This window comes from Dermacentor albipictus, unplaced genomic scaffold, assembly GCF_038994185.2.
Source record: "Dermacentor albipictus isolate Rhodes 1998 colony unplaced genomic scaffold, USDA_Dalb.pri_finalv2 scaffold_22, whole genome shotgun sequence".
Taxonomy (NCBI): Eukaryota; Metazoa; Arthropoda; class Arachnida; order Ixodida; family Ixodidae; genus Dermacentor; species Dermacentor albipictus.
In genome coordinates, this window is record NW_027225576.1 from 3,936,048 (window position 1) to 3,951,209 (window position 15,162).

General features: G+C 46.1%; 1 protein-coding gene across 1 annotated transcript in view; it reads left to right on the forward strand.

Annotated features, from left to right (window-relative positions):
• The window catches only part of LOC135915728 (uncharacterized), a 28,015-nt gene that overhangs the window by 11,423 nt on the left and 1,430 nt on the right, over positions 1–15,162 (forward strand). Inside the window, exon 2 of the mRNA XM_070529521.1 lies at positions 13,454–13,773. Within this exon, the coding sequence (XP_070385622.1) occupies positions 13,454–13,773 (320 nt within the window). The remainder of the gene's footprint in view (positions 1–13,453; positions 13,774–15,162) is intronic.

The following is a 15,162-nucleotide window of genomic DNA, read 5'->3' on the forward strand; positions in this document are numbered from 1 at the left end:
GACAGCATCAAGCATGAGTACATCCTCAAAACAATAGAAGACATTGGGCCCGGGTTGAGGATGTTTAAATACATCAAATCCTTTCTCGAAGCACGCACGGCGAAGATAAAGGTCGGAGACACATACTCGGAAGTGGTTCAGCTCGGAGATCGAAGAACCCCCTAAGGATCGGTGATCTCTGCTGTCTTTTTCAACCTGTGCATGATTGGTCTGTCCAAAAAACTGAGCAACATTAAGGGCATTGACCATACCATTTATGCTGATGATCTCACTGTGTGGTGTGCTGGTGGCAGTGAAGGGCAGATACAGGACGCATTGACTGAAGCGATCAAGACGGTGGAAGAATACCTGAGACCCACTGGACTCAGGTGCTCCCGACATAAATCGGAGTTGCTACTTTATAGACGTGAAAAAGGGGGCAGGCGTAAGGGCTGGAAACCTCTACCGGAACGCAATATACACCTACATACAGAAAATGGTGCCAATATACCCAGAGTCAACGTGATCAGGGTACTAGGCTTTTTCATTGATGCAAACGGTGGAAACCATACAGAGGTCAAGAAAATCGTCCTTAAAACGGATAACGCGTGCAGGATGATCAGACGCCTGGCAGGAAGACACAAGGGCATGAAAGAAGGTATAACCTCATCAGGTTAATCAACTCTTTCGTGCTCTGTCATATTTCATACGCCGCTGCCATGTACAACTGGACGCAGGTTCAACTCAAGAAACTTGACTCAGCGATGAAGAAAGTTGTTAAAAGCGCATTGGGGCTCCCAATGCGAACCAGCACTGCAAAGTTGCTCAAGTTAGGATTACACAACTCGACCATGGGGATCGTGGAGGCTCAAGAAACTTCACAAATAGTGAGACTATCTACAACCAGCACGGGAAGATCAATCCTGAACAAGATCATGATCAACCCTATTACGAATCCAGCGCAGTACACTAAAGTTAATCAAGAATTCGCAGACAACATAATTGTCGCACCGCTACCCAGTAATATGCAACCAAAACATAACATGAACAGGAGAGTTGCACGAGCCAGGGCGTTAATCAAGAAAATGGATAAAGGGTGCAGAGGAGCCTGCTTTGTTGATTCCGCTACCTACAACGATCGAACTAAGTTCGCGGCGGCAGTAGTGGATCATCAGGGCAATTGCACCAACTGCGCCACGGTCTACACTAGCAAACCAGAAGTCGCTGAACAAGTTGCCATTGCATTGGCACTAACAGACGATAGATTTACAGAAATTTATAGCGACTCGAAAACAGCTATTAGAGCTTTCAATAGGGGAAAATTTGCCCCACAGGCTGCGAAAATAATTAACAAAAGGCAAACAAATGTTACACGTTACATTTATTGGTTCCCGGCGCACCTTGGTTCACTTGATGGTATTCCTGTCAATCCAAATGAATCGGCCAACAGCATCGCCCGCGACCTTACAGACCGGGCCGCTTTTACATATGGTTTTGATTCTGCTGGATTGGAGAACTTACAGAGAGATACGCTCATTACATACAATGAAATTACAAAACATTACTACATGGGAAGTAGGGAGTTTCCACCCCCTCACTATAGACTAAACAGAGCACAAGCAGTTACACTTAGGCAATTACAAACAGAGTCTTATTATTCACCTGCACAAATAAAGGAATGGTATGACATTGCTGACATGAATATTATATGCGAAGCGTGCAAAAAGGAGATATGCACACTTGAACATATGCTCTGGGAGTGTGGGTCGCTCGGCCCTGGCATTTCCCGGAATCGGTTCTTAGGAATGATCAGATCTCCAGATCATATCCCTCAAGTCCTGGCTGTCCAGTACGCCCGTGATAGGGCTAGGAGGCTTGACCTCCCGGTCCCAACGTGGGACTAGCCAGGCAGGTGGCAATGCCTTTTACAGGACAAGAATAAAGTTTTTTTCCTCCTCCTCCTTCTCCTCAATTTCAGTGTGTCCCGGTATCCAGAAAATGTGTCTAATTGGTCTTTCGTGTTGGCCAGCGCGTAGAAAGATTTGGAGCGCCTTTTGGCGAATGAAGACTCCGAGGACTTCGTGATGGTGATCCCGACGTACTCCGAAATACTAAATTATCATAGAGGAACGAGGGTCAAATATTCCCCGCCCCATAACATGCTTAATCAACAAGAGGCAATTTGCTGGCGGAAGCTGCAAAAGGAACCTTCCCAAATCTACACATACTAAGCAAAATGTTTCCAAACCAATACACGGACATATGCCCATGTTGTGGCACAAAACCCGCCCTTTATCCTATCACGTGGGAATGCAGCAAAAACAAAACATTCTACAATATAGAAAGTCCGAGTGCGGAGCAGTGGGAGAGTGTGCTCTCCAGCGGCAACCGATGCCTCCGACGTGGGCTGGTACGCCATGCCCGACGAGCAGCCACGCTCAGTGGTGCCTTGGAATAGGGGCGCCAACCCTGCAGGACGGGAGCAACCATCGACAAGGAGAAGATGGAAGTACTCGGTCTGACCGCTGAATGACTGTAAATTAGAGCAATAAAGTGTAGCCTGTCCTTTCCTATCCTACCAGCAGAGGTGAAGCCAGCGCTTTCCCTTACTTCATCGTTAAAATCGTGCTGAACTAGGCGGAGAATCGTGGCAGTGCAGCTGCTCTTGCTCTGTTATAATAAATTCTGGAGTGACTGAAAAATAAAAGCTTGTTGTTTCGGGCTGGAATGTTGCCACTCGCTTAGTCGTCACATCGCGATCTCCCATAAGAAGTTGTGAAGACGTTCAATTTTCATCCTAAAACGAGTGACACAGGCAGACACATCAAGAATCATCTGCATGGCAAAATTGGCCGTTTCAAAACCGCTGAAAGCGAAAAGAAAACGCTTCCTCTATTCCGCCACATCATAACGTTAATCGATTCCCTTAGTAAGATGGCGGCGGCCGGCTTCAATTTCAGGGCACCATCTCCACACCAGTATTATTTTTTTAAACCCCCTTGAGCGGCGCCAACGAGCCAGCTATTGAAGAAGACGACGCTCGAGCCATATCTGATGATGATAGTTCTAACGAAGTGCGACAACGACGGCATAGGGTCCGCATAAGCAGCTTCGGTGTAAAAAAACACCTGGCCTGTTAGAGCTAATCAGCTACTACATCATTGCATGCAGTGTAGTATTTTGAAGTATTTAGAAAAGGCCCTTAACGTTTTCTCTCTACATCAAAGCATCCGTCTCTATATTGTACCTATGCCTGTAACGAACCCGCCTCTAACAATCGCCACCCTGCGGTTTCTCCACCCATTCTCTAAACGTCTCTTGCTTATCTCGACTGCTGACCAGTTAATGCTTCCATCCGCTTTGAATGCCAGTGCTTCTGGGAGCAGGACGTTCCCCGCGGTCCTTTCTGGGTGAGTTCTCCACATTGCATTACATTACGATGTGCAGAGTCGTCTTCGGACTTTTGCTGCAGCAGGCACATGCCTAATCCTGTTACCAGTATTTGCCTCGCGGTGTGATTTCTCCTCAATCAGCCAGCTCGCCTCAAATATCAAGACACTGCCTTTTGTTTTTATCATACAGATTTACACTACTGATTTCTGTTTTGTCGTATTAGTAAATCTCCATGGACTTGTTTATTAACATCCTCTGAATCCAATTTACCGTCTATGTTCCTCTCACTTTCTTCCGATCACGCCGGCTTGTCTAGATACACTTTCAATTGCAGTTCGCGCTTAAATTTGCAGTTCTCTCTAGTTGGCGACGGCGTCGAGAGCTTTTCGGAGCCAAGTGAGTCTTGAAACTGGATGACGCTGTCGTGTCGTTCAGCCCATCTCGTCCCACAAAGCCATTTAAGTTGGTCGCCAAGTGCGTTTTCCATTAGAATATTTCGTTTCTGCGACGCGGTGAGGGAGGAAATTATCTCCTTCATAATCTCTGCTGCGTTCATGACGGCTTGAACGCGCGGTGACTTAGATAAAGGGCCCAACTCAAGGGCTTCAAGGAGGAAAGTGGTGCCTAAATCGACCGCTGGGAAGACGACTTCATATTCTAATGAAACATGCTCCATAGTTTCCCTAGCTTTACCGCAGCAAGCAGTTACTCTCAAGTAGTTACTCATGACAGGTTTCTTTTCCATTGCCGCCACCCATGACATTATTTCGGCCTCTCTGACTTATCGCTTGACGTTCTTTGTTGCATTGTTGCCCACCCTACAGGCCGCATACTTGCTGGTAAACTTGCTGGTTCTTTTCCTCAACGTGTACCATGAATCAATTTCTTTCCTGTACAAATACCTCCACACTCTCCCAGCCCATTTACTTTCTTCCACATTCCTCAGTCGTTATTCATAATCAATTTTACTGCAAGCTTCCCTCACTTCAAAACTAGTCCAGCCTATATCACCCTGCACAGCTTCATTTGTAGTCTTCCCGTGAGCGCCCAATACGAGGCGTCCCTCTGACCTTTGGTTCCCATCGAATCCTGATTTTACCCCCGTTTTAAAGCAAACAACCGCATTTCCGAAAGTAAGTCCTGGAACCATTACACCTTTACACATACCTCGAAGCACCTCGTACCTATTGTATATTATACCCATAGCGCTCTGTGCTTCATTATGGCTGCATTTCTCTTCCCCTTCACTGTTATTGTTTTTTCCTGTGGTTCGATATATATATTATCTTCGTTTACCCATATACCAAGGTATTTATATTCTGTTACCCGAGGTATTTCTTGGCCCTGTATCGCCACTGTCTGTTCACTGTTTTCATTGAATACCATAACACCTGATTTTCTAACACTAAATTTCAAACCTAAATTGTTGCCTTCCTATCCACAGATATTAGCCAGATGTTGCAAATCACTTTGCTTGTTAGCTAGTAACACAATGTCGTCCGCATAAAATAAACCCGGAGGCTGCTGCTCTACTACTGTACCCTGTACTGTAGTAACTGTAAACTGTACTGTTTGTATGAGAGATTAAACCCGATATTACTTCCTTCTAGCGCCCTTTCCATCCTCACCATGTACATCATAAACAGCAGCGGGGATAAAGAGCACCCCTGCCTCAGTCCCTTGTTGATATGAACTTTCTCCTCGCTCCTCATCCCTTCTCATTCAACGCGAACGGTATTTTCTAGGTAAATGTCTCTCAAAAGCTGTAGACAATCGTCGCCTAGGCCTTCCCCTACCACAATATCCACACATTGTTACGGTCTACGTTGTCATACGCCCCTGTAATGTCTAAAAAAGCTACATATAACGGTCTGCTGTCTACTTTTGATATTTCAATACACTGAGTAAGAACAAATAAGTTACCACGAAAGCGCCTACCTGTTCAGAAGCCATTCTGAAGTTCTCCCAAAATGCCATTATTCTCTGCCTATGCTTGCAGCTTTAATTTGATTGCCTGCATTGCTAGCCTGTATATTATCGATGTAATGGTCAACGGCCTATACGAGTGAATTCTTTCTTCCCCTTACCTGTAAAATTAAATTAATTCTACTTTGTCGCCAACTGTCTGGTATTCGTGCATCTTTTAAAGTTCTTCCACTGCTTTCAGCAGAGCTTCCTTACTTTTTGGTCCTAGTTCATTAGTCAGCCTAACGGGAACCTCGTCTAGCCCTGTGGCTGTGCGCTTAGGAATTTTCTCTTCTGCGGTGGTATGCGGAGGTAGAGTTACTGTATATGCTACCAAAGGTAGCATTTGCTAGCATATACGGTAACTCTATGCGGAGGTAAAGCCCCTTAAACTTTGTAAAGTAGTGACACTCTCCTCCTCCGCTTTCACTCCTCCTCGTTTCTCCTCTCTTTCACGCTCCCTCCTCGACCGTGGCGCCGCCTACACTGCTCGAGCGTAGCAACGGCGCCAACATGCACTTTTTTCATTTCAAATTTCAACCATTTCAAATTTCAACCACCTAGATCTAAGTACCGCAGGTGTTTTCACATTTCGCCCCCATCGAAATGCGGCCGCCTTGGCCGGGATTCGATCCCGTGACCTCGTACTCAGCAGCCCAACATCATAGCCACTGAGCAACCACGGCGGGTGAACGTCGTCATTATAGAAATAACTAAGCCTGAATAATAACTAACAAAATCACGTTTATTTACCTAAGCTAAAGTTTCACTTGAGTGCACTTCTTTCCTAAACCGCTGCGACTCAGGTAAGATTCATTCATGCTATGGGGGGAGTGGGGAGCCAGGGCTCCGTATTGCAAAAAAGTACGCAGAACTGGAGTTGTCAAAGTGTGCGTAAGCCTACCCCCAAATTTAAGTTGCCCACCCCCAAATTTCAACTTGACCCACTACCAAATTTGAGTTGGCCCACGCTCAAGCTTCAAATTGGCCCACCTCCAAATTTCTTCAAATTCCAAGTTGGCCCACCCCCAAAATTTCAAGTTGTACCACCCCCAAATTTTTAGCTGGCCCATCCCAAAACTTAAATTGGCCCATCCCAAAATTTACGTTGGCCCATCCCCAAATTTCAACTTGGCCCACTACCAGATTTAGGTTGGCCCACCCTCACATTTCAAGTTGTACCACCCTAAATTTTTAGCTGGCCCATCCCGAAACTTTAATTGGCCCACCCCAAAATTTATGTTGGCCCACCCCCAAATTTCAACTTGGCCCACTACCAGATTCAAGTTGGCCCACCTCCAAATTTATCCAAATCTCTATGATCCACCCCCAAATTTGAAGTTGACTCATGGCGCATCTCGAAATTTAAATTGGCATACTTCCAAATTTATGCTGGCCTACGCCCAAATTTCAAGTTGGCCCGCCCCTACTATAGGCTTCCCCATGCATTTTCTCTGGACCCTATGTGTCGCTATTGTTATTCTCTCTAATAGTTTTTTTTTCAATTGTTCCTCATCGCTTATAAAGCTACCAACTATCTACATTTACACTATTATAATGATTAAATGTAACGTCGCCTATTACGTATTTTGGGCAGATATAAGGCATTACCCTTTTCGCCACGTGGCGGACAGATCTTGCTGCGGTACTCGCCAAAGAATGCTAACGCATTAAAATGCGCTGGGTGTGCCTATTAACTTGCGGGCATATGTTGGTCATTCCACGTTTCCAATGTGCTAGCGTACCGAGTGCGGTTTGCTAGCAGCAGACGCTACGTTGCAGGCCCCGCCGGTTGCACATCCACCTGGCATGGGCGGCAGTACACAGCCGCTTGCCTATCATCGTGTCTGCTTAGTCTGGCCGCCTACAGATGGCTCTACATTCCCCTTGCTGTCTAGGGTGCCTCGATGCCAGCGCCATAGAGTTAGTAGAACAACTCTAGAGGAAAAGCTGCACTCTACACACTTAGAAAAATTTACACCCTTTGGGGCGTATCTTGTCCCACAACAATAATCGTCATCTGTCTTGCCCGCGTTTCCTTTCTTTAATGCTGCGAGCCCGGTACTTCCCAGTCACGAATGGCATGCGCGTTATCAGTGTGACGCAGCATTCTCGACAGGAAAGTAGCGAGCGCCGAGTTTCAAGAAAGGAAACGCAAGCAAGGCGGATGACGATTATTGTTGTGGGACAAATATACACCCCAAAGGGTGCAACCCTTTTAAGAGTGTAAGAACAGTTTACACCCTTTGGCTTGCCCCTTCTGCCACACAAAAATAATCGTCATCTGCCTTGATGCGTTTCCTTTCTTTATCGCTGCGAGCCCGGAACTTTCCAATAACGAACGGCACGCGCGTTATCAGCATAGAACAGTTTACACCCTTTGGAGTGCCTCTTCTGATAACGCGCGTGCCGTTCGTCACTGGAAAGTTCCGGGCTTGCAGCGATAAAGAAAGGAAACGCATCAAGGCAGATGACGATTATTGTTGTGTGGCAGAAGGGGCAAGCCAAGGGGTGTAAACTGTTCTTACACTCTTAGAAAAATTTACACTCTTTGGGGCGTATCTTGTCCCACAATAATAATCGTCATCCGTGCTGCCCGCGTTTCCTTTCTTTAACGCTGCGAGCCCGGTACTCTCCAGTCACGAACGGCATGCGCCTTATCAGTGTGACGCAGCATTCTCGACAGAAAAGTAGCGAGCGCCGAGTTTTCAGGAAAGGAAACGCAAGCAAGGCAGATGACGATTATTGTTGTGGGACAAATATACACCCCAAAGGGTGCAAAAGAGTGTAGAGTGTGGGCCGGAAAAGTGGGAACCGCTAGGGCGCCGCCCTGTTGCTACTGGTCAATGTGGCCAGTGCAATTACTATTGGAAGGGCTGAAAACAAGTACAGGTCACCTTATGCTTTGTCATCTAAAAACGCATACCTGATGGCTTTATGAAGGTGGTGCTTTAATATTAAGTTAACAGAAAGCGATCGCTAAGTCCGTGACTTATGTAAACCACGATGTACGCATTCATGCAATAAAGGATGACGCGAATTTCGGTTTCGAATCTGTTTTTTGGATGCGTAGTAGTTTCGTACAGTTTAGATTTGACATGCGATCGCGCGTCGACATCGGACGCTATGGTGCACTCGTGCCTTATGTGCCACCGAAGCCCCGAAGTGCTCTGGCATATATACCTTCAAATGTAAGTAAAGGAATGTATCTCCTTGTTGAGAATATCACGCGAGTAGGCAGCTCTTGTGGTGCATCACAATCGTTTGAGAAGCGTCACAGTAGAGCATTTTTCTACATGCGGAGCGGTGTTTTAATTTGCAGGTTTCCCTTCAGTAGGAAATTGCTGGACAGGCGGACCAGCGCACTGGAATTGTACTGGCGAAGCCACAAGCAACTCAAAGAATCTGTTTAATTGTTGCACTTCGAACAATCATGCTTCTACAAGGGCCACAGCAGAAAAACAGCCTGATGCCGAGTATTTCGATCTGTGCCTACAAGTAATCAAGAGGCGAGTGCCTAATGCGGACGAAATCGAGTGCATCGAGACTTAAACGACAGAATGCTTAGCTAGTTGGTAAGGATTCATTATGCAAAATAGAGGTGAGGCATGCAGACAGGACACAAAAGTAGAGAAGTGGGTGGCGCTCGTGTTGTTTGCTTGTATATACTCTACTCTTGTGTCCTGTCTGCACGCCTCACATCCGTTTTGCATAACGAGTGCATCAACCCACATATTAATAGCGTAGGCGTTCTATTAACTGTGGAATATTTTCAACACTTCCTTGCATGCCATTTCATGTGCAATATCTTTTCTGGTCACAAATTTGTGCAGCGAATCTATTTGCATGATCGACTCCGGGCCTGTGGGACCGTTCACTTGCACTTGATGCTGAGTCTTTTAGATGTATCCATAAACTGCAGATATGCACATCAGATCCCTGCGAGCATTTTCAAAATTCAAATATTTTAGGCAACAGGCACATATGCAATACTGACATAATCTCAAATACCGCTAAGCAGCTGGGACACATCTTTGTTGACCATACTCGCAGGTAAAATAGGTAGATCATGTGGACAGCTCCAGCTCATTTTCCTTAAATCAGTGATGATGATGATATGTGGTTTTTAATGGCGCAAGGGCCAGTTATGGCCAAAGAGCGCCATGACAAATGGTAATTTAAAGGATTTATTCTGAATGGCGTGGACAGTGAATTTATTATGGTAGGTGTGACATGGCTGTATAAGGGCCTAAAAACTTTCGCTGTAAATGACGTAAATATATAGCTATTAAAATATTGACACTAATTAGTTATGGACGTGGACGATGGCAGTTGTGTTTCGATAAAAAAAGATACGAAAACGAAACAACAGTTACACTAGATTATCAAGACGGCCCTCGAATACAAGGGCTGGTAATCACGAGTTAAAATTTCCTGGCCAAATTATTTTCAGAACGTCGGTTTCGGCTAAGAAATCTAAGACTATTTGCAGTTTAAAAAGCGGTTCATGACTAAGAAAAAATGCAGGGTGAAGTGGTATATTTTCCCGATATGCAGAAGGGAAATACTTTTTCCTCTCTGTTTCTATTGCAGGGCATTGGCTAAGAACATGGAGCACTGTCAAGCTATCGCCGCACCTCCTACAAATAGGACAATCCCCGCCAGTCAAGAGGTAGGAGTGAGTACTTAAGTGTGTCCTATTCTTAATCGGCAAAGAAGTACTTCTTTGTACCGTGCTGCTTTCTCACTTATCCAATTCCTTAGTTTTGGTTTTATGATGTGTAACTTATTCAGTGTTTGTGTATCCCACTCTGCTTGCCAATGATTCCCCAATTTATGGCGCAGAAAGGGCTTTAGGTCTGTGGAAGGAATGGGGATATTTCGATCTGTGTCGCTAAAACTCACTGACGTAGCGTTTTCGTCAGCAGCTACGTTGCCTTTTATACCTTTATGGCCAGATACCCTGCATAGAATAATCGCTTGGTTGCACATATATGCGGAGCACAAGCTATACAGCTCATTCAAAATGGGATTCTTATGTTTTCGTAAGCTAATTAGGGCTCCCACGACACTTAATGAGTCTGTGAAGGCAATAGCCTTAGCGATATTTGTGAGCCGTATGTGTTGAATGGCCTTAAGAATGGCGTATGGTCCGCTGTAAAGATACTGGTGTGTGGGTTTAGTGGTCCAGATGTTGAAAGTGAGGGTCCCAGAGCTGCGTAAGCAACACCAGTTGGAGACTTCGAAGCATCTGTGTAAAATTCATCACATGAGTACTTTTCCTTGAGTTCCAGAAAATGCGAATATGTGTATGCCTCCGGGGCGCGTTTCGATATTTCTAAGAAAGAGATGTCACATTGGATAGTCTGCCACCCCGAAGGCGGTGGAAGCCGTGTAGGAGCCATTAGGACAATGTGTAGAAGAGGGACCCCTGTTTTTTCTGAGAGTGCTTCCAACCAGAGGGACAGAGGAGGCCTAGTGGTCGGGCGATTACTAAACAGCCTAGCATTGGACAAGTCGCATATAGTGGAATGACAAGGGTGTTTAACATCTGAGTTAACTTTTAGGGCGTAGGAGAAAGTTAAATATGTCCTTTGGTAGTGCAGTGACCATTCGTTTGATTCGACGTAGAGGCTTTGCACAGGGCTAGTCCTAAAGGCGCCTGTAGCACGGCGGATACCTAAGTGGTGAATAGGATCTAGCATTTTCAGAGCACTAGGTCCGGCAGAATTATAGACTATTCCTCCGTAGTCAAGGCCTGTTAATATTAGACTTTTGTACAGCTTTAAAAGGCACCGCCTGTCGCTTCCCCAAGATGTACGTGCCTTGAGCTTCAGCAGGTTTATAGACTTGAGACACTTTGATTTCAGATACTTCAGGTGTGGTAAAAAAGTCAGCTTACTGTCTAAAAGAATTCCTAAAAATTTGTGTTCATGGCTCACAGAGAGCCGTTCTCCATTTAGATCTATTGCGGGGTCCACCAGTATGGCTCTCTTAGAAAACAGGACGCATGTACTTTTTTGTAGGTTTAGCTTGAAACCGTTTGGTCCGCCCACTTAGATAATTTATTTATGCAAAGCTATACTTGTCGCTCGCAGGTACTTAGGTTACATGATTTGAAACCTCTCTGGATGTCATCCACATATACAGAATAAAACATAGTATGTGGTATGGCAGTCTGCATCGAGTTCATTTTGACAATAAAAAGAGTGCAGCTCAGCACACCACCTTGTGGAACACCAGCCTCTTGCGTAAATGGACGAGACAGAACGTTACCAACTCTAACACAGAACGTCCTATTGGAGAGGTAACTCTGAATCACGTTCAGCAAGTTGCCTCGAACTCCCATTTCAGACAGGTAATGGAGGATTCCAAAGCGCCAGGTTGTGTCGTATGCCTTTTCCATATCTAAAAATACTGACAGGAAGAACTGTTTGTGGACAAAGGCATCACGCATATTTGTCTCGATGCGGACAAGGTGATCTGTTGTGGATCTACCCTCCCTAAATCCGCACTGAAAGGGATTGAGTATCTTGTTGCTTTCAAGAAAATGGATGAGGCGACGGTTAATCATCTCAAATAATTCGCATAGACAACTAGTCAGAGCTATAGGCCTATAACTGTTGGGTGAGGAAGGGTCCTTGCCCTTGTTGAGAATAGGGATTACGATTGCTTCTTTCCAGACAGAAGGAATGTAGCCGGCAGAGAACGTGGAATTGAAGAGTGACAGTAGTGTTTTTTGGGTTTCAGGGTGTAAGTGTCTGATCATCTCATACATTATTCTGTCACTTCCTGGAGCGGACTTGTTGCAACAGATCATCTGTGTAAAGAGATGTACTGGAAATGTGCTCGAAATGTGCTCTTAGGCAATCTGCCTGATCCTGAAGGGTGTCTCCTTGTGCATTTAATAAAGGTAAGGGATGAGTTTCGCGGCCTTTTATTTTGTTAACCCTGTTCCAGGCTTTTCGTTCGTCTGTATATCAATTGATGCTGCTTATGCAGTTTTTCCAACTATCCCGTTTAGCGCGGCGGCGCGTTCTTCTCCTTTGGACTCGATCGCCTTGAAATTAATTAGATTCTCTGTGGTTGGTGAGTTACGGAGGAGATTCCAAGCCTTGTTTTGATTTTTCCTGGCTTCCCTACACTCCTCATTCCACCATGGAATACGTCGTTTTGAGGGCGACCCTTTTGTTTGGGTGATACATACTGATGCAGCATCAATAATCAACGCTGTTATGTATGCTACTGCGTCGTCTAGGCTAAGTTCACAGATATCATTCCAGGGCAGCTGCGTTAGTTCACGAAACTTCGTCCAGTCGGCTGAATCAACTTTCCATCAAGGAACATGTGCAGGACACTCACTTTGTTTTTTAAGGTTTAAGACGATGGGGAAGTGATCACTGCCATATGGGTTATTAATGACATCCCACTGGAGATATGACACAATTGTACCAGACGCTATGCTTACGTCTATCGAAGAAAATGTTTTATGTGTAGAGCTGTAAAATGCTGGCTTTTTCTTGTTGAGTAAGCAGGAACTGGAAGTGAATAGGATGTTTTCTATAAGCCGTCCTCTCGCATCACAGCGTGAGTCGCCCCACAGTGTGCTATGCGCGTTTAGATCACCGGTGACTATGTAAGGGTGACGGAGCTCATCAATAAAGCTTTGAAATGTTGTGTTACAGAGTTGATAACTTGGGGAGATGTATACAGACGTGATGGTAACTAGTTTATTGAATAGAATTGCTTCGATAGCAACTACCTGAAGAGGACTTTAGAGTTGCAGTTGCCGACAAGCAACGCCTCTGTCGACTATTATTGCTACCCCGCCGGACGATGCAACAGCATCATCTCGGTCTTTCCGGAAAATAGCGTATTGCCGAAGAAAGTTTGTTTGCGTAGATTTAAGATGTGTCTCCTGAACACACAGCACCTTTGGACTGTATTTGTGTAAGAGTTCTTTGATATCATCGAGGTTGCCGATCAAAACTCTCACGTTCCAGTGCAATATTTGTGTATCCATATTGTTTCTGTTTATGTGCTGTGTGTCAAGAGGAGCCAGTTGGCTTATGGAGCCTTTCCAGGCCCCGTGATCCGGGTTTTGTCTTTCTTGGAGCGGTCACCGATGTGCGCCGCTCCCGAGGCGCTGTATGCGCCGCCTGGTTTGTGGTTGTGTCCATCGACTCCTGGGAGCCGCTGGACTTCCGCTCACTAGAGCGGGGTGTTTTCAGGGTAGGCCTTGCCTCGAAAAGAAGAGCCTTGGGGGCCACCAACCCAGAGGTCGATGGGCCCTCCTTTAGAGACGGTGCAGCAGCGCTCGCTACTGTCGCCTGGGGGGCTGAAGACACTGCCGTGGCCACACTCTTTGTGGGCCGGCCTGATGCCCCAGTCTACTGCGGTGCTGCCCCCCTACGCGCCGCACCAGCATACCCTGCGGTATGGAGAAAAGAAATACGCTTTCGTGCTTCTTGAAAAGAAATGTTCTCCTTGATCTTTAATGTGATGATTTCCTTTTCCTTCTTCCAAGAAGGACATGACCGAGAGTATGCAGGGTGCTCACCCTCGCAGTTTGCGCAGCGGTGTGCCTTGGTACAATTATCGGCAGGGTGTTCGTTTGAAGCGCACTTTGCACATGTGGTACGGCCCCGGCAGCTCTGAGAGCCGTGACCAAATCGCTGGCACTTAAAGCAGCGGCGCGGGTTCGGAATGTAGGGTCTTAGTTTTATTTTCATATAGCCTGTTTCAATATGCTCTGGTAAAGTGCTTGTGCAGAATGTCAAAATTAGGTGTTTAGTGGGGATCTCTTTGTCATCCCGCCTGATCTTTATTCTTTGGACATTTGTCATGTGCTGTTCCTTCCAGCCTTCAAACAGCTCGGTTTCGCTCAAATAAAGGAGATCTTGTTCAGATACGACTCCGCGTGGCTGTTCAAAGAACGATGCGTATCAATTGAGACCGGGGTACTATTAATTCCAACAAGTCCAGATAGATTCTCGTACTGTTTCTTGTCACTAACTTCGAGCAACAGATCACCGCTGGCCATTTTCGTGACCTTGTAGCAGGGACCTAGTTTCTCAGTCAGAGACTTTGCGACAACAAATGGTGATAGGGTTCTTGCTGTTTTATCAGGGTTTCCACAACTTAAGACGTGGTACTTTGGGTAAATTTCTTTGGTCTGGCCAAAACGTTTCAGGGAGTCATCGGTGCGCCCTCTCTTGGAAAGAGGGCGATCAGGGAGTCGGGGGAATGATGAAAGAGCCATCAAAATTAATATCACTTCGGTAGCTATGCCAGCCGCACACCACCGAGCCCAACAAGGGGACGCTACGAAACCCAAAAGCTACGAAGACTGGATAACTACACCAGGTTAACCCTCGCCACCTGGAAGTCTGGAAGTAAGAAGCGAAGAGAAGACAGGAAAGATTGAAAGTGAGAGAGAGCGACGAAGATGGAAGAGAAGGACAGGAAAAGGTGACTGCCGATTTCCTCCAGGTGGGTCAGCCTGGAGGTGCCGTCTATGTGAAGCCGAGGCCGAAGAGGTGTGTTGCCTCCGCCGGGGGGCCTTAAAGGTCCAAACACGCAGCATCGGCTCAACCGCCAGGATCCCTTTTTCCCCAGACAGGGCTAAGCGGCGCACGGCTACACGCGGGAGAGTCCAACCCTCGTGTGCTCAGGTACGTGGTGTCGCAACACACCAAACGCCTGCTGACGCAGATGCCCCTGCGGATCCTTAAATCAGTGTGTACAAGGGGTATGCAAAAATAATTTTTTTCTCGCGCACCGATTATTTTGCTGTATAAGCAAGAGAACCCATCACGTTAGTGT